The sequence below is a fragment of the Varanus komodoensis genome, unplaced genomic scaffold (genome assembly GCF_004798865.1).
Source record: "Varanus komodoensis strain SLA01 unplaced genomic scaffold, ASM479886v1 scaffold11, whole genome shotgun sequence".
Taxonomy (NCBI): Eukaryota; Metazoa; Chordata; class Lepidosauria; order Squamata; family Varanidae; genus Varanus; species Varanus komodoensis.
Window position 1 is genome coordinate 27,476,975 of NW_025335317.1, and position 19,050 is coordinate 27,496,024.

The window sequence follows — 19,050 nt, forward strand, 5'->3', positions numbered from 1 at the left end:
GATCACAGGTTGAGGCGCGGCTTCGTCACTTTACTCCCTGTGCTGCGGTGCTAAGGACAAGAACGCCATGCTGTCGAGGGACCCTTCAGGCAAGGAAGGGTGTGCAGTGCCTCAGTAAGCAAGAGAAATAGGCCTGTTCTCTGCTGTACTCGACAGGGCTATTCCCCGCATCGACTCAGGAGCCTTGGGAGGACAAATATATTGCTATGATCAGGTGGTGGGTTTCAGACAATGGCTACGTGTGGCTGAAGGATGAGCAAAGGGGAAGATGATGATGTCATCACTCTTCGTTGACTGAGGGAAGACATGATGACTGCCTCCTTGCTTCTTCATGGACTCTGGCTATGTGTTGTGAGCGAGTGCCTGCCAACCAGGAGAGAGTGCACAAGGCCGTTTCAGTAGGATGGGAGGTTAAGGGCTTTGGGTACCTCTCTGCAGTAACTAGTGCTGTATTGTGCTACTCAACCACCCTCCATAGTCTCTCTGTCTCTGCCTTAACACACAAGGGGAGGAGGAAGAGGAGGGACTCGGTGGCGGGCAAGGCATTGAACGCTCCTGCGTTCATTACTTTAGCAGAAACTATCCGCACGGACGCCGCCGCTGGCGCCGCCGCGCTATCAGGATGCGGGAAACGCGGGGAAGTGCCAGCTCGTAGTGCCTCAGTCACCGGGAGGAGCCACAAAATTGGGGTCGACAGCCCGTGAAGCTGGAAGCAGCACCCCAAAACTTCTCTGGGCCTCCGTATTTCCGTCCCATGTGCGGCGCATATCCCTCCGCCACAGTCACCCCACCCCTCCTTCCATTGCTGAGCTCGTCAATTCCCGCAGTCCCCGGATGGAAACCGTAATGGCCGCCAATAGTGACTCGTCGGACTATGGAGACGGGCGAGGTAATCTAGGCGCACGGCGCTGCGCCCAGCGTGTGGCAGAGCGGGGAGGCGGGCAGGGGACTTGCGCCCCTGGGTGCCTGGCTGCGTAGAGGGGAGAGAGGCTCTACCGCAGCCGGTCCCCCGGCTAATTTTAGGGGGCCTCTTCCAGCAGGACGGGCGAATCCCCGCAGTTGGGCAGGAACCCGCCCTCTTGTTGGGCTGAGGCATCAAATAGTCCCGCGTCTTCCCTCCTGCGGTCGCGTTTAGCAAAGTTCTTGTCGCGCTCCCCTCTTTCGTCCTCTGTTTCTGCTCCGGGGATACTGGAGAAAAAGACTGGGAGAGCTTCGCTAGGCAGTGGTGCAGTGGTCTCTGCAGTCCTACCCCCGAAAGCCATGTCCTCACGAAGACTGCATAACACATAATCAACTTGTGTGTGTTCGTGGCTTTCCTAATATTGGCTTCCATGAAGAGAGTGTGAATCTTGGATTAGGGCACGTCCCAGGTGGAGGCTTAAAGTGGGTGGTAGTTGCTATAGGTTCACCTGCCCCCGTGTGTTTATGTGTGTGGATAAGAGTAGGAGAAACTCCTTGAAAAGCCTTCCTTTTCCTTCACATGGTGAAACATTCAGACATCTTCGTAGCTACTTGAGACAGTTTGTCCTCCATCAGTCTTCCCGCATTCATGCCCTATATGCTGAGGGCTCCTCTACTCCACCTGCTGAATTCATTTATCTGCATTGATTTAAAGTCTAGGAGGGGTGTGTGCTATGTTGTGTAAAGAGAGAGATATACATGAACTGAAAAGTGCAGTTACCCCACAGGATTTTAGCAGCAGTTCAAAATGATCCTGCCCAGTATTTGAAGTGGTGAGTTGTGCCTTAGGATTCATGTGCACACACTGTGCCTGCATTAGATGCAAGTTGCATCCACTGCCCCACTTGGAGAAGTAACTTCTAGAGACCTTGGAGAGGCAGCTAAATTCTTAAGACTGACATTTACTCTCAGTAGTCATTCGGAGTTGTAATGAGACATCTTCATACTTGTCATTTGGCCCAGGTACTTCCATCTTGTGCTTTTAGTACATACAATACACTTTTCTGTTAACTCCCCACCCCCATTTCCTTCCTACATGTTTCATGCTTCTTTTAGAGAAACTGAAGTAACTCAGTGGACAAAGAAATACACAATTCATTGCAATCCCAAACATGTCTGCTCAATGCTTTCAGTGAGGCTTACTCCCTGATAATGCTGTACAGAATTGTTGCCTTACATACCAAATACAGAACAATATCTTTAAACTGTTGGGTGTGAAATAACTTAACACATTATTATTAAGTATTATAGATTTTTTGGGATCCAACTACAAAGGAACAGCATGGCTTAAAATCTTGGAGGTTCCAGCAGTTGACTTACTCCTAAGTTCTATATACCAGGCAGTACTAGATGTTTTAGAGGACATATTTTTAAATGAATCTTGACTTCCCCTGATGAAATGAACCCACACTGGTTATGGTACTCTGTTTGGAAAGATTGGTAGCACAATCCCACCTTAACTCCCCTTTTTCTTTTTCTGACAGCAGCTATTTATATTGGATACACTGGTCATGTGAAATATATGTGCTTATTTTGAGTCATAATAAATCAGTGTTTCATTTTAAGAAAAATATGGGATTTTTGTCCGACCTCAATAATATTTACCTATGGGAGTCAGTGGAGGGGAAACAAAAGATTGTACTCATGTTGGAAAACTCAGTTTGCTTTGCTTCTTCCCTGTGTTCCCTGCCATAGCCACTGAGAAGACATTTTGCTGTCTGTCTAAAACAGAAACACACTTGCCTGATGGTGGCTGGGTTGAAGGACTTGAAGATGTCTCTGAATGGACTGAGGAATAAGAAAAGTGTGTTGAGGAGAGCCAAGGGTGGACTCTGAACTCTGCTCTCCCAGCACTTTTTTCTTTGCCAATGGACCAGTGGAAGAGCAACCAAGAAGGAGCAAGGGAGAGGGAGATGAACTCACTAAGGGGGGGGTTCATGCCCAGTGATTGGAGCAATGAGGAAGAAGGGGATGTGGGGGCAAACATTTGGGAGAGCTGAAGGAAGCACATGGTGTACAAAATGGCGGGGCAAGATGAGGAGAGATGCAAGCAACTGCTGTTGAAGACATTTTACCTCAAGCATATTGTGCCTCCCAGCAGTCAATCTGCCTTGCAATGAATGGCTGTCTTTTTGGCAGGGTTTCTTTCCTCCGCATTACTTTGTTACTCATTTCACTGGGGATGAATTCCTTTATCTATGTTTGGGTGTGATAAGGGCATTAAGTCCATACTATAAATGGAGACTATAAATGGTTTCTCCAGCTCAAACTCATGCAGTCTCTTATGGACAAAAGCAGATTGATGGAACCCCTCAAAAAAGCTAAAGAGCTTGTGATATGGATAACAACCATATTCTGGACTTATTCGGGAAAGTTTGAAACACTTTGTCCAAGCTGAGTGATGAACTGCGGTCTTTTATTTTATTTGACTATACAGACCCACTAATGCATTAAATGCATGGCAAGGCGCAGCAATCTACTTGGTTACAAATCTCAATTGGAGCATGGGCTTTGCTCTGGGCAGTTTCACTCTTCTCAATCTGGGGTCCAGTGTGGGTATTCCACTGAAGGAATAATGAGTGTTGCTTTATTGGATTGTTATGAATACTAATTTGGAAAGAACTGGAAGCCACTTTGTGTGGAGAGAGGGGATGAGAGCAGATGTTGCTTTTGACAGCCATCTTGTCCTGCTAGGGTTTAGCTTCATTGCCACCACAGGACTGAATTTTATTAGGATGTGTCATGCAGCTTGGAAGATGTAATACTATTACTACTACTACTACTACTACTAATAATAATAATAATGATCACCACCACCACCTAGGAAAGCTGTTGGTACTGTAAATTCCTAATACAATGCTTTTATAGCCCCCAAATTGCTAATTATTTTGATTTTCATTGGCAGTTCTTGTATAGTGAGTGAGAAGTTGTGTCTGCTATGTAAATAATGTATAAATGGAGAGCTCTTAGTTTACCTGTATTACAACTGCAGAATGTTTCAAATTAATCAGTTCAATCTTGCTCATGTGTGCTCGACTCCCATAAGGTAAAAATGTACATGGGTGGCTAAGATTGATATCACCTGAGGTTGCAACATTACTAGTATGTACTCTGTATATGAAATGAGAAGGTGTCAGCAGCATAATAGTCTGTGTTTCAGACTTAAGACTTTTTTCTTGCTATTTCTGGAACACTAGCAAAATACAAGATATTTTGTATTGAGAATTACAAGTGATACAAGTAGCTGTTACTTGGAATCTGAATTTAAGCGAAAGGTTTTTGTTGTTGTTGTTGTTGTTTAGCAAAGTTGCATCCAACCCATCGCTACCCCATGGACAACATTCCTCCATGCTCTCCTATCTTCCACCATTCCCCGAAGTCCACCTAAGCTCACACCGACTGCTTCAATGACTCCATCTAGCCACCTCATCCTCTGCTGTCCCCTTCTTCTTTTGTCATCAATTGTTCCCAGCATTGGGGTCTTCTCTAGTGAGTCCTTCCTTCTCATTAGGTGGCCAAAGTGCTTGAGTTTCATCTTCAGTATCTCGCCTTCTAAAGAGCAGTCAAGGTTGATCTCCTCTAAGACTGACTGGTTCGATCGCCTTGCAGTCCAAGGGACTCGCAAGAGTCTTTTTCAGCACCACAATTCAAAGGCCTCAATTCTTTGGCGCTCCGCCTTCCGTATGGTCCAACTTTCACTGCCATACATTGCAACTGAGAAAACCATAGTCTTGACTTCATGAACTTTTGTTGGCAGGGTGATGTCTCTGCTTTTTAGTATGCTAAAAAGATTTTTAGATTTGCCATAGCTTTCCTCCCAAGGAGCAAGGTGGGCATGTCGTGAGCGGAGCCGGCTGGTGCCGGAGGTCAGACTGGATGGCCCAACTCTTGCGCTCTCCTCTTTTGCCCTCATTAAGAGGCTCTTTAGTTCCTCTTCACTTTCTGCTATTAGAATGGTATCATCTGCATATCTGAGGTTGTTGATATTTCTCCCGGCAATCTTAATTCCAGCTTGCGATTCATCTAGCCCAGTCTTTCACATGATGTGCTCTGCATATAAGTTAGATAGGCATGGTGACAGTATACAGCCTTGCCATACTCCTTTCTCAATTTTGAACCAATCAGTAGTTCCTATGTCCAGTTCTTACTGTTTCACCTTGACCCGCATACAGGTTTCTCAAGAGACTAATAAGATGATCTGGTGCTGCCATCTCTTTAAGAACTTGCCACAATTTGTTGTTATCCGCACAATCAAAGGCTTTAGCGTAGTCAATGAAGCAGAAGTAGATGTTTTTCTGGAACTCCCTAGCTTTCTCCATGATCCAGCATACGTTGGCAATTTGATCTCTAGTTCCTCTGCCTCTTCGAAACCCTGCCTGTACTTCTGGTGGTTCTCGGTCCACATACTGCTGGAGCCTAGCTTGTAGGATTTTGAGCATAGCTTTGTTAGCATATGAAAGGAGTGCAGTGGTGCTTCATTTTGTACTCCAAGGCCAAACTTGCCTGTTATTCTGATTATCTTTTGACTTCCTATTTTAGCATTCCAATCCCCCATGATGATAAGGACATCATTTTTGGAGGTGTTGTAGGCCTTCATAGAAACAGTCAACTTTAGCCTCTTCAGCACCAGTGGTTGGGGCATAGACTTGGACTACTGTGATGTTGAATGGCTTGCCTTGGATTTGAACTGAGATCATTCTGTCATTTTGGCGATTGTATCCCAGTGTTGCTTTTCCTACTCTGTGAAGGCTACTGCATTTCTTCTGAGGGATTCTTGCCCACAGTAGTATACCTGATGGTCATCTGAATTAAATTCACCCATTCCTGTCCATTTTAGTTTGCTGATTCCCAAAGTGTCGATGTTCAGTCTTGTCATCTCTTGTTTGACCACGTCCAGTTTTCCTTGATTCATAGATCTTACATTCCATCTTCCTATGAAATATTGTTCTTTACAGCATTGGACTTTGCTTTCACCATCAGATACATCCACAATTGAGTGTCCTTTCGGCTTTGATCCAGTCGCTTCATTCTTTCTGGCGCTACTAGTACTATCCCTCTGCTCTTCCCCAGTAGCACATTGGACACCTTCTGACTTGAGGGGCTCATTCTTCTGGCATCATATCTTTTTGCATTTTTGTACTGTTCATGGGGTTTTCATGGCAAGGATACTGGAGTGGGTTGCCATTTCCTTCTCCAGTGGATCACGTTTTGTCAGAGCTCTCTGCTATGGCCTGTCCATCTTGGGTGTCTCTGCATGGCATAGCTCATAGCTTCATTGCGCTACACAAGCTCCTTCACCATGGCAAGGCAGTGATCCATGAAGTACATTTTACTAATACCTGAGGAGGTTGGATAAATGAATATTTGTACTGTTTTTAACATAGTGCACACATGTTTACTTAGAAGTAGATTCCACTCATTTTAATGGGACATACCTTAGGATTGCAGGCTTAATTTTATAGCATGTGAATAAATTCAAGCATATCTGTTTTAGTTCTGTAAGCTATTCTAATAATGTTTTCAAGAAAAAAATAGATCAACCAGTTTCTGGAGTTAAACAAATGTTAGTCTGATGAAGGACAAATAAGTAAAAATAAGATCATTAAATAAGTCAGAAATTGAGAGCACAGGTACCTGTAAATTCTGTTAAATACACTGATAAGTGTTTCTGAGTAAATGTGTTTAGGTTAGTACTTAGAACTAGTGAGATTTAGAAGAACAGCAGCCACTACCCTCTAAATGCAGGAGCTACTACCCTGTCCACTTACTCTATTTCTTTGGAATTCCTGTCAGCAATAAACTGGGATTAAAAATGCTGTAACTTTTTAAGGAGGCAGTATTCAATGTTTCAGTCTCACCATTTGCACTTGTAAAATTAGAGATTTCAGGACAAAATCTCTGGGGTCTTATACCTGTGATATTTTTCAGCATCATAATAAGATTGCTATCTTTGAGACAGGCTCTGTTGAAGTTAGATCAAGATCTGACATGGTTAGATATCAAACATTTGTGAATTCAGGGCTTCTAATTTTTTCATATATTGTTGTGTTGGGTTTTGAAAACATTTTCTGTATTTTAGGATTGTCTGTACATTGAGTGCAACATCTTTTCAGTCTCCATTTTATGCCTGTCATCTCTTGGAAAGGAAAAATATTGAACAGTCACTGAAGAATGGAATTGTAGTTTGCTTTAAAGAGTAAGTTTTATTCATTTCTTGATTACCTTAAAATATTAAACTTGCTGTTGGAAGTGTTTTGTTTAAAATATTGTGTATTCACTCAAATGTTTAGATATGAGTTCAGGCTACTATGACAAAAAATTTCCTTCTGGTGATCAGGCAATAAAGCTACATTGTAATATCCCCCACCTCCTGCCCTACTTTTAGGTCAGAAATGATTAATTTGAGCGGGTAGGTGAACATTGTTGTTAGCTTACTAATTTTTCTAAGCTTATTTGTAAAGCTAATTGTTATTATTTATATATCCCCATCTGTGTACATTGTGCTTTACAAAAAAACAGGTTTAACAGGTTCCTACCACAAGGGGCTTATGATCTAAAAACAGACACAGAGGAAGAGGGTTCAGGGATGGAGATACTGGTGAACAGGGAAAGAATATGCAGTGATTTAGTTATATGTCCTAGCAGTTTACTTACAACAGGAAACCATGGGACTGTTCCAAAGCCTTTTTAAAAGATGAGTTTTGAAGGGGGATTTGCATGACCTAAAAGTGATGGCTGCATGGGTTTCACAGATATGTTTTGGGATGTAAGAAAGGAGAGAGATGGCAAAGGGGTGGGCAAGGCCAGGGTGGATTTTGAAGGTAAGGACAAATAACTTGTGCAGAATCCAAGAGTGGATAGAAAGCCAGTAAAGGGATTTAAAGAAGGGCATTACACTGTTAGAGTGATGAGACTAATTTGGGTAGCAAGATTTTGATGATGATGAGACACAGAAGTTCAGGAAGAAGAGGACAGGAATAGTTAAAGTGAGAGATGACCAGGATGCATTTTTGTTAAGAGGAATTTTGTAGTTTGTTTTTTGTTGTTTGGTTGGTTGGTTTTTGGCAAGGCTGCAGAACTACTGGCTGTTGGATGTCTTCTCCTTCACATCCATAGCATAGATGAAACCCTTTAGTTCTCAAATAGAATTGCTGTGTGGTTTGTGCTTGGCTCAAAAAACACAGAATTGGAGTATTTGACCTCCTAAGGGCCAGATCTAGTCCTCAGGGGGTCCCTATGAGGTTGTAGCGCCTTCTTTTCCCATACCACCAATCCCTTGTTCGTTCCTCAGTTTTCCCCCACCTACCATTCTGAAAGGTAGAAATTGCTTTTCTAAGGTTTAGTTACTTGCTGTAAGAGTTTTAAAATAAAATATGGCAGTTACGGTATTTTGGCCTGCACCTTTTTCCCTAGGCCACCTCCTTTATCTTTGACCCTGTCCACCACTAGAATACAGCATCCTATTTCTTCTTGGAGATAGAATTTGGCTCTTGTGCTGTAAGAGATTCTGCATCCTTGCTGTAAAGAGAAAGGTAACATCACTGGAGGTTGGGGTCAGGCATCAAGGAGAAGGAAAAGTCAAAGAGAAAACAAAGGCTTGCCTAATCTGATTATTTGCCAGTATATCTTACTTTTGCTGTATACACTGGGCAATATATGATGGCCAACGTGTCCTGTGGTTTTTGAGCCAAGCACAAATTGCTGCTTTACTAAAGAACTAAAGTGTGCTGTGTCTGAAGAGGAGGCGATCCTCTAGTGTTACATATTGGAGCAATTAATCCCCCTAACTTTATCACCTTAATTCAGTGAATAGCATTAGGTAGTGAAATAAATACAGTTAGAGAGAAGTTTATTTTTAAAAAGTGTTTAGCTGCAGTACCTCTCAGGAACATCTTTTCAAACTTCCTATCTCCCATTTTCCATGTATACTTGGTGCATTATACATTCCTGCAAGTGTTCTATTCAGAACAGTTGTTAGGATTTTTTTCTTTGTTGATTTGCATTGATAAACTTTCTTGTTACTTTATGTTAAGTTGCTTGCTGGAAATTCTAGACTATGTCTAAGGCTATTTTTATTTGTGTTCTTACATACAATCTTTGCGTGCTGGCTCTTGAATCTTGTGTGTTTCAAAGAATCTTCATTTTCACAGAAACAAGTAATTTTGTTTTCTTAAAATGATGGCATTTTCTGTTTTAAGCAGTCATGCTATAGATATGAGAAGCTAGGTACAGATGGATGTATTAATCAGAGTGGAGGAGTAAAAAAGCAAGGAACACAACTGGTGAAGGAAGGCTAGACTTCAAAACTGGCTGGGTAGGAATGCTATAGTAGCAGTTGGGTCAGTAACATTGCTTCAGGAGCTGCTATCACTAAAAAGGTAACCAATTATTATTATTATTATTATTATTATTATTATTATTATTATTATTATTATTATTATTATTATTATTTAGACAGCTTACATGCCGCCCCCTTCGCATAAGCCTCAGGGCGGCTTACAATCATTAAAATGCCACATATAAATACAGTAAATACATAGAATACATAAAATAGTGGAAACATCCTGGCCAGTTTAAAATCAATAAATAAACCTTAACAATTAAAATAGTGTTTAAATAAAAAGGTCTTGGCCTGGCGCTGAAAAGCAAATAACGAAGGCACCAGGCGGACCTCTTTGAGGAGCACATTCCATCGGTTGGGTGCCACCGCAGAGAACGCCCTCCTCCGGGTACTCACCCTCCTACTATCCTTCACGGAGGGTTCATGGAGAAGGGCCTCTGTCACCGATCTCAAGGGGCGGGAGGGCATATATGGACGCAGGCGCTCCTTTAGGTAACTAGGACCTAAGCCGTTGAGGGCTTTATAGGTGATAACCAGCACCTTGAATTGGGCCTGGACTTCAATGGGGAGCCAGTGAAGCTGACGGAGGACTGGGGTTATATGAGAACGATGCCAAGTCCCCGTCAGCAGCCTGGCAGCTCTGTTGTGCACCAATTGAAGTATCCGGACTGTCTTCAAGGGCAGCCCCACATAGAGCGCATTACAGAAGTCTAATCGGGAAGTGACCAATGTGTGTGTCACTGTTGCCTAGCAGTCGTTCTCCAGGTAGGGGTGCAGCTAATGGATCAGCCGAAGCTGAAGGAAAGCGCTCCTCGCCACTGCTGTTACTTGACCTTCCAACGGTAGCTCTGGGTAGAGGAGCACTCCCAAGCTGCGGACCCTGTCCGTTGGAGGGAGTGCAACCCCATTCAGGACAAGGTCAAAGTCCCCCATCCCGAAGCCTGATCCACCTACTAACAGGACCTCCGTCTTGTCTGGATTGAGCTTCAGTTCATTGGCCCTCATCCAGCCCATTACTTTGGCCGGGCACCGGTTCAGCACAGCCACTGCCTCACCTGGGAATATCTGGTGTGTGTGAACAAGAAGGAAGAGCAAAACATGCTGGGTGTATAGGGAGGGGTCCAGCAGTCAAAGGTTACCTGAGTGTCACTGTGCAGATTTCAGCTATAAAAGCTAAGCCCAGAGAACTCTAAACTTGATAAGGTGACATAAAGGAGTTTGAGAAGGTCCCTTAATGGTGTGATGCATCTTTTAAATTCTAACAAATGTGCTAGTGCTTAAGTTGGGTGGTTTTAAATTGTAAACCTGTGTGGCTTTTAATCTATTTTTAAAATTCTCTTTGTAATTTTTATTTCAGATACATGAAATTGAGGAAATCTTGGAATTCTCATAAGGTTCAGTAAAAGATCAAATAATATAACTATATTAGAATATTTTAAGTAAGATGCCATCTGAACAAGAAGCGGCTTTTTGCATTCAAAATACAAACTTTTTACAAGAAAATGTGTTGGACAGAATACGTGTTTCTTCACTGGATATTGCTGTTGAAAAACCTACACCTCAGCCTGCAATTTCAGATATTTTCTCCTATGGATTAAAAAATGTGAAAATAGAGTTGCCTAGGGTAAATATTCCAAATGAAGTGATATTTAAACATGAAATTGACAGATATGTGAAATTATTTAAATGTAAAGAGAAACCTGCAGGAATATCTTTTATGCCAGTAGATATGATTGGAAGCAGTTTAAACTGTTCTGAGATTTATACTTCACATAGTAAATTGGGATTGCATTCTGAAGAAGGATTGAAAACATCAGCAAAAATACTGAATTTTAGCTGTACAAAATGTCAAAACAACATTCGATATAGTCCAAATGATTTACAGAAACATTTTCAGCTGTTACACCCTGGAGAGTTGCCATCTTATCCCTGCGAAATGTGTAATTTTTCAGCTAATGACTTCCAGTCATTTAACCAACATCGTCGAACGCATCGTAGCACTTTAGTAGAATGTGAAATCTGTAATGATGATCATAGATACACTTTGTTGGACTTGACAAAACATTTCATATCTAAACATTGTGTAAACGGCCATTTTCAGTGTGAAAGATGTAGCTTTTCTACCCTTGATGTAGGCACATTTGTTCAACATATTCATAGGCACAATGAGATACAATATAAATGTGATAAATGTCACCATACATGTTTTTCAAAAGAAGAGTTTCAAAAGCATGTCGTTTCACACACTGGCACATTTCCCTTCGTTTGTCAGTATTGTAACTACATGGCATCACGAAAAAACTATCTTTTAAAACATATTATTACCTTACACAGAGACCATCTCTATGCAAAAGGTCAAGCAGACAGAGTTAACAATGAAAAGAAGTTGAAGACTTCAACAGGACTAAAACTTATCTTGAAAAGGTATAAAACAGGAGCATCGAGGAAGGCACTATGGAGACGCAAAAGAATTACCACTGGTGATTGTATAATTGGAGATGATGATAGACAAGTTCTCAAAAATGTGAAGGAAATTCAGCCTAAATCTGAAGACCTTGCCCATTCTGCAAGAGAGCTACACTTAAATGAAGACCACATTCTTCCAAATGAAAAACATACATACACTGGAGCAAAATGTGCTCCGGCAGTACAGTACAATAGAGCAGAAGATGGATTGGGTGCTGGAATGGGACTGTTGAAAAAAGCTGTTCATGGCCCTACAGTGTTGATGGTTAAAAACAATAAAATAACTGTTCCTGCAAACTACAGTGCTAAATTTATGGGATTCAAAATGGTGGATGGAAAACAACATATAGTAATAAAATTGCTACCTACAGATAAACAGAATTTGCCAACAGGAAATAAAATTGATAGAGTTAAGGATGGTTCAACTGAATGTCTGCAACAGACAGCGGACAACTTGAATTTACCTTCAGGTGCTGGACTTCATGACATTAATAAAATATCTAAGAATTCTGTTCATTCAGTAGCATCTTCTCCATTATCATTTTCTAGTCAATATTCTGGAAAAGTGAAGCAAGAAAGTAAGAGTTCCTTAAGTTGGAATACATCTCGAACTGTTGCACCTCCTATTGTTGTGGTAGGAAAATGTACAACTCATCTGCCAGTGAAACCAGATTCTTCACTTTCTTGTGATTTGTTGGCAAAGACTGGAACTAGAGGTATTCTTTCATGGAAGAACTGTATACCTCAAGACCATCCTGAAGTTTTATCCTCTGTTGGTACGCACATGCTTCATTATGACCCCATGAAAAAACCCTTTCCTCCAGAATTCAAAGTACTGAATGGTGAAGTGAACAATAGCAGCAAACTTAATAATCTCTGCTGTTCATCAACTGATGTTTCTAATCAGGCACCATTGCCTTTCCATAATTACTCCAAAATAAGCATTTCAGATCAGTCTAAAGATTTTATGTCCAGCAAAGTCTTTCCTCTTCAAAACAGGCCTATCAGTGAAACCACAACTTGTTTTTCACAGTCAGCAGCAGGATTAAATTCAGAAAAACGGTCTTCATTGCTGCCCTTTTATGGCTTTGTAAATACAAGTAATGGACCAGTATTCTCACCCAACCAAGCTAATTATGCCATTGGCAGAGAGCATTGTATAGAAAATCATCATGATAGCCCACAGTACTTAAATACGAAGGTAAATCATGTGTTGGAGCATGTAGCTGAAAAATCTAAACGAGGAAACCCCTCTAACTGTGTAACTTCATCAGTTATGCCTAAAATAACATCTGTTTTTTCACTCCAGAGTACTCAGGCATCCAACTATTTGTCACCAGAACTAAACCAAACATTACAAGATGTGTTAAAAGGAGAACCTGCTACTCAGTCATATAGCTACATAAAACCTCATGATCCATCATTTCAAAATAAAGCAGGTTGTAAAACATTTACAAACTTGAAAGATTCAACAGTTCTATGCAGCTTAACCCATTCGCCTGCTAAATTCAAGAGAGAGCTGAATATGAACAGCACAAGAAATGAAGGTGTATATTTTAGCAATGAAGGGCAAATCCCAACATCATCTTTTAGAACAGAAGAAATAAATTCAACATCAAGGGGAACCCACATTAGCACGTTGCTTAAGACTCAAGCAGATTCAATAATAACACAACAGCTGGCAAAAGAAAAGAAGAACTATAGTCTCCATGGTCCCAACACTATCCATCCAACTCTTCTAGAACAGAAATCTCTGCTGCTTCGGCCAACTCCACCAAGGTATTTTGTACCTTTGCACCTTGCCCACCAACAGGGGTTACAAGTTATTTCAGGAAAACCTTCTCTGAATTCATCAGATGTGCAGGCAACAAGAGGTGGAACTACATCTTTACTTTTAAACAAAGGTCCTGGAATGATTTTGACATTTGGTAGTGGGTCACTTGGAACAATTGCAAATGCCACTGAAAATAATTCTCAGGTTTTAGAGAAACTTGCATCTAAAGAGTATGGTAAAGAAACAGTATCTGCATCAGAGCTGGAACTGAAAACAGACTGTTCTAGAAGCATAAGAAATTCTTCTGCTGTTGGTGTACGCAGTGGGACAGTAAATGCTTCATCCATTGGCATACCACAAAAGGAGCAACTTAATGTTACAAATGTTTCTTCTGTGAAATTACTTGCTGGCAGTAAGGCTAACTCTTTGGAGCCAATAAAACAACCAGAGATCGGGCAAGAACAACCTGTTTATGCACTTTTGCCTGATGGCAGGCAAGCAGTTTTTCTTAAATGTATGTCACCAAACAAGTCTCTAGTACAGAACCATAATGTTTCTCAAGGTACTGCTAGTCAAAATTCTGAACCAAAGAAACCTGGAACAATGCAACAGAAACTTTTATTGAAAATTAAGACTTTTCCTGCCTCTGACAACTGCCAGCCAGTTAGCAATGTTGTGTCATCTTTACAGCTCAATAGTATGCATTCCCATACTAGTCCTGCACTTGATCCAAAAAAGACAGTTCTTTCTTCAAGTGATGCCTTATGTCTCCCAGGTAGGTTGGTGCCTGCAAATGCCTGTTTGGCAAGTGATAAATCAAAGGATCCTTGCACTTCTACAGAATTTGTACATTCCTCTAGGCATGTGAAGACATGGTCACAAAAGACCCCATCTGATTCAGCACAAACTATAACTGCTAAGAACAGGAGCAGTTTTACAAGTCAAATATCACCAGGGACTATAACAAACAAGCTTTCAAAAGCTAAACGTCATTCAAAGCAAAGTGGTGCTAAAGTTTCTGACCCTACGGTTTCACAGAAGAACAGGAATTTGAAACGGAAAGCTAAGGATGACATTCAGGAACTTCCTAGAAAAAAAATATTGCATCGAAAGTGTAAAGAGAAAAATCAAATGGATATGAATGAATTTGAGTCCTTGCTTCAGGCCCCTTGTAGACCAAGAATGTCAAAAGACACTGTAAGGATACTAAAGTTGCTTCCTTTTAATTCTAAACAACTTGTCAAATGTCCCCGGAGAAATCAGCCAGTTGTAGTACTAAATCACCCTGATGCAGATGTTCCAGAAGTTGTAAATGTTATGAAAACTATTGCAAAATTTAAAGGACATGTGCTAAAGGTTTCTTTGTCAAAGAGAACTATTGATGCTCTTTTGGAGCCAGCATACTATAATAACAGTTTGTACATATTTACTAATAATCTCTCTCGAAGAAAACGCAGAGTGCTAAAACCTGTAAGTCCTGTAAAAGAAAGATTTGTTTTGAAATTGACACTGAAGAAGACTAGCAAAAACAATTATCAGATTGTGAAAGCTACCTCTGATAATACGCTGAAAACTACATTTAGCTGCTGGTTTTGTGGGAGGATATTTGACAATCAGGATAACTGGGTAGGGCATGGACAGCGTCATCTAATGGAAGCCACTCGAGACTGGAATTCATTAGGGTAATTTATTATAATTAGTGAAGAGGCAAAACAAAATTGCAGATTATTTTGAATGACAGCATTATGTGTTTTTTTAAGGAAAATGTTTTGTGGTAGCACCCAAAATGAACTTGTATGAATTTAAATTAAATAGTTGCAATTGCAGTTTAAAGTACATTTTGTTATTACGATCATGTCATATATTTGTATTTAGAGAATGAATTTCAGGGCTTTTTGTTCTGTATATATTTAAAAATCAAAGTGTGTACATATTTTTGTACTTCAGTTATTTGCTATAAAATCTTGCACAGGAATTGTATTTTTCCAGCTCTGTGCATGCACTACTAAAAATGTTTTTCAGCTACACATAGCTATTGCTGTATTTTTCCTTGATCTTTCCAAACAGAAAACAAAATTCCCCTTTCTTTTCCAGGGATTCAACACTGTTGTTAGCAAGTGCCTAAAAGATGTGAAACAGTTTACTTTGTGTCGACTGTATAACCATAGGTCCATGTAGGGCCAGGTTTCCTAACAGTTTCTTTTAAACAAAGCCATATGTGAATGCTTTAAGCTATATTGCTATGCACATGACACTTGTACTATTTCTGTGCAGTTTGTCTACTTTCTTAGTGAAATATTTTTTCATATACATAAATAAACATGATACTGTGTTTAAGTCTGATAATGAAATCAGTTGAAAGTATAATGTATTCACAGTTTGTACAGTGCATTCCAAGTGGATGCATGTCATCTCTTCTAAATCAGTATAATTTTGCTACCAGATGTATATAAAGGGCATGCTGTGGTTGTAGTGGCATTGGTCTTGCTAGAAATCAGATTATGACTTTGTGAAGATGGTAATGTTTTGATTGGGTTTTTTTTAATTACAAACATTGATGCCTCATAAAATTGAAGGAACTTGGGGCATTTTACACAAAATTCTTCCATATTTAGATACCTTTCTGATTCTAATGAAAAACATTTGTCTCACATATGTTGTGTCCTAGATCCTGAAACTAAATTTCTCTATACTGATAGTATAGCATTGGCTGTCATGTTATAGGAATGTCAGGTTTTTGCTGTAGTGACTCAGGCTCTCATTTGTGTTGATTCTAAATCTGATATACAAAGTACTGTTGTCTTGAAGCCTACAGTTGGTCAGACTTCTTAATTGCCTTCCACCCTCATGGAATATGGGGTGGCATCTTCAAATCTATTGGATTGTCCAGATATTATGTATTAGACAGAAGTCTCAGATGTGCAACAGTACAGTGGTACATTGGCTCACGAATGTAATCCATTCCAGGACTCTGGTTGTGACCCAAACTGGTCATGAGCCAAGTCAAATTTCCCCATAAGGTTCAATGTAAGTTTAATCAGTTCTGTAACTATTCTTTTTAATCTCAAAAATTTGAAGAGACAACAAAGATCGCAGCCATCTCCCTTCCACCCCGAGCACAAACGCAGCCATCTCTCCCCACCAGCATGACCGTGATTGCACCTGTCATCCCTGCACAAGTGCGACCTCGGCCATAGACAGGCGTGATCGCGGTCACGCTCAGTCAGGGAACACGGGTGCGATCGCAGCCCTCCCCCCCCCAGCATGACCGCGATTGTGCCCGTCTTCCCTGCATCGGCATGACCGTGATCGTGGCCATCTCCATCCCCTCCCCCCAGCACAACCGTGATCGCGTCCACGCAGGGAAGATGAGCGCAATCACAATGGTCACCCAATGTGGAGGGTGAGCCACATTGCGACCCGAGGCAATTTTTTTTTGAAATTTCTGTTCGCGACCCGATTTGGTTGTGAGCTGAGGTGTTTGTGAGCCAAGGTAGCACTGTGTACGTGTTTCTCATTCAGCCCTTCTCAAAATAGGAAATGAATCTTGCAGTGCTGCAACATGTTGTGTTCAGACTACCCTCCCTCCAAGTTTGGAGTGTGCATTATGTCCTCTCTTACCCTGCCCCTTGCCAAAGTGAGAAGATGGATACACATGTTTTAACCCTTTTACCAGGATGACATTCATTCCTGGTAAGGCAAGTCAGAACAGGTGTTATGTATGATTAACCTGTGTATTGACGGAAATTATATACAAACAAAATGAATTTATGTTCTATAAGGGAAGTGAATAACTTGATTTATAACAATGTTTTGGTACTTAGATTGCCATTGGGTCTCTGTACAAACAATATGCTTATCAGATGACAAGAATCAGTCTTCAGTAAGTAGGGGAAAAATCAACTGTAATGGGTCTCAAATTTGTAATAACATTTTCAGTGTTGAAACAGTTCTTGCAAAGTAAAATATCTCAGGAAAATGATGTGCTTTTAAAGAAGAAATGCAATTCAGGATTACCTCTAATAATTCCCCTACATTTAACCTTTTAAATTATTAAAAGGTTAATAAATCTTTTATATAGATGTATTGTTTTATAACTGTATTGAATAATTTAAAACCATGGCTGAAGCACAGGTCTTTACTGTACATTTAAATAATTAGCTATCTAATAGGAAATCTTGGTCTTAGTTACTTGAGCAGATTTTTTTCAGATACATAGGAATTATTCTTTTAAATTGTGACAATATAGATTTACCAAGTTTACCTTCTAGAGATTTAGGATACATCTGTTTCCATGTGTGGACATTCCAATTTTTATATTAATTATATTTTGTATTTATTAAAAAATCAGAAGTACACAGGGCTCATCTTGAAGTTGATTAAGTGTTCAAAGATGCATGCACAGCAGAAAGTACCATTAAGACCATTGCCAGGCTTTTTAAAATGAGCACACCTTCCTCAAGGGTTCAGCCATGCAGCTTGAGCTGCAGAACAGCCGAACAGTAAATTTATAATGTGACTTCTGTTCTCTGTCACAACACTGCTACTCTGAATGCTGTGTGACTGGGTGTATGTAAGGTGACTGTAAAATTTTTCTGCCAATCACTTTTTGTAATATTGCTATTAAATTTTAATCCTTTGTCTCAGTTCACAAGGTTGAACAGATTCATATTTTATATGTATTTTCTAAAGATTCTGGGTAAATAATTGATTCTGTACAAATCATAAATATGTAAATGCAATTAAATGGTCTTTCTAGGATGATTCTGTAAATTGCTGGAAAAATGCCCTCAAAGGGGCTGTTGTACCTTCTGACTAGAATTTCCCTTGCTCTAGAGCAGTACATCAGTGGTGTTCATTGATGGCTATTTCTTTACATCTATTGATAGGACTGAATGATGGGTTAAAATAACTTTTTCATTTGAATAGATAAGTGCAAGGTTCATGAAAATTAAATTTGAGTCACGTACTACAATCCAAATACTCATTTGAAAAATGGCTTACAGGAATCAGTGAAACTTTCTTCTGGGTATAGGGGCACAGTATTTTGCTGTTAGGGTGTAACAACCTAATTATAGGGGAGTGATCTTTACTCTTGGCAGCCTCAAAATTCTTCTGTCCATTGAACTGCATAGATCATCATCTTACTCTGAAGTTATTTAATTTGAAACCTACTGTTGCTTCAGATATATATAATCTGAAACCTACCAATATATATAATTATCTTAATTGTAAAATAATCCAGTGGAGGCTACTGGGGGAAGGAGAAGATTTGCACTGATTTCTCCCTACATCACTATCTCTCTGTTTTTTGGGAGGCCCCTTGACCTACCCACACAATTTTTTGAGGACTGGCTTAAAATCTTTTCCTCCAGCAGGATTGTCCTGAGTAGATTTCCATGCATGGCTAGTTTAATCCAACCATTTAATTTACCATACAGTAGGATAAGTTGCTAAGAAGCAATACAGAAAAATATTTTTTCTTTGCTGCAAAACTATAAATCGAATG

General features: G+C 40.3%; 1 protein-coding gene across 1 annotated transcript; it reads left to right on the forward strand.

Moving 5' to 3' along the window:
* Window positions 1-652: 652 nt before the first annotated feature.
* On the forward strand, window positions 653-19,038 carry ZNF518A (zinc finger protein 518A). The gene is made up of 3 exons (XM_044420704.1): window positions 653-889; window positions 7,040-7,156; window positions 10,659-19,038. The coding sequence occupies exon 3, from the start codon at window positions 10,746-10,748 to the stop codon at window positions 15,225-15,227; it is 4,482 nt and encodes a 1,493-aa protein (XP_044276639.1). The 5' UTR covers window positions 653-889; window positions 7,040-7,156; window positions 10,659-10,745; the 3' UTR covers window positions 15,228-19,038.
* Window positions 19,039-19,050: the final 12 nt, after the last annotated feature.

Bases quoted from the DNA above. Each gene is read 5' to 3' on its own strand.
- ZNF518A (XM_044420704.1), top strand. From the start codon at position 10,746: ATGCCATCTGAACAAGAAGCGGCTTTTTGCATTCAAAATACAAACTTT.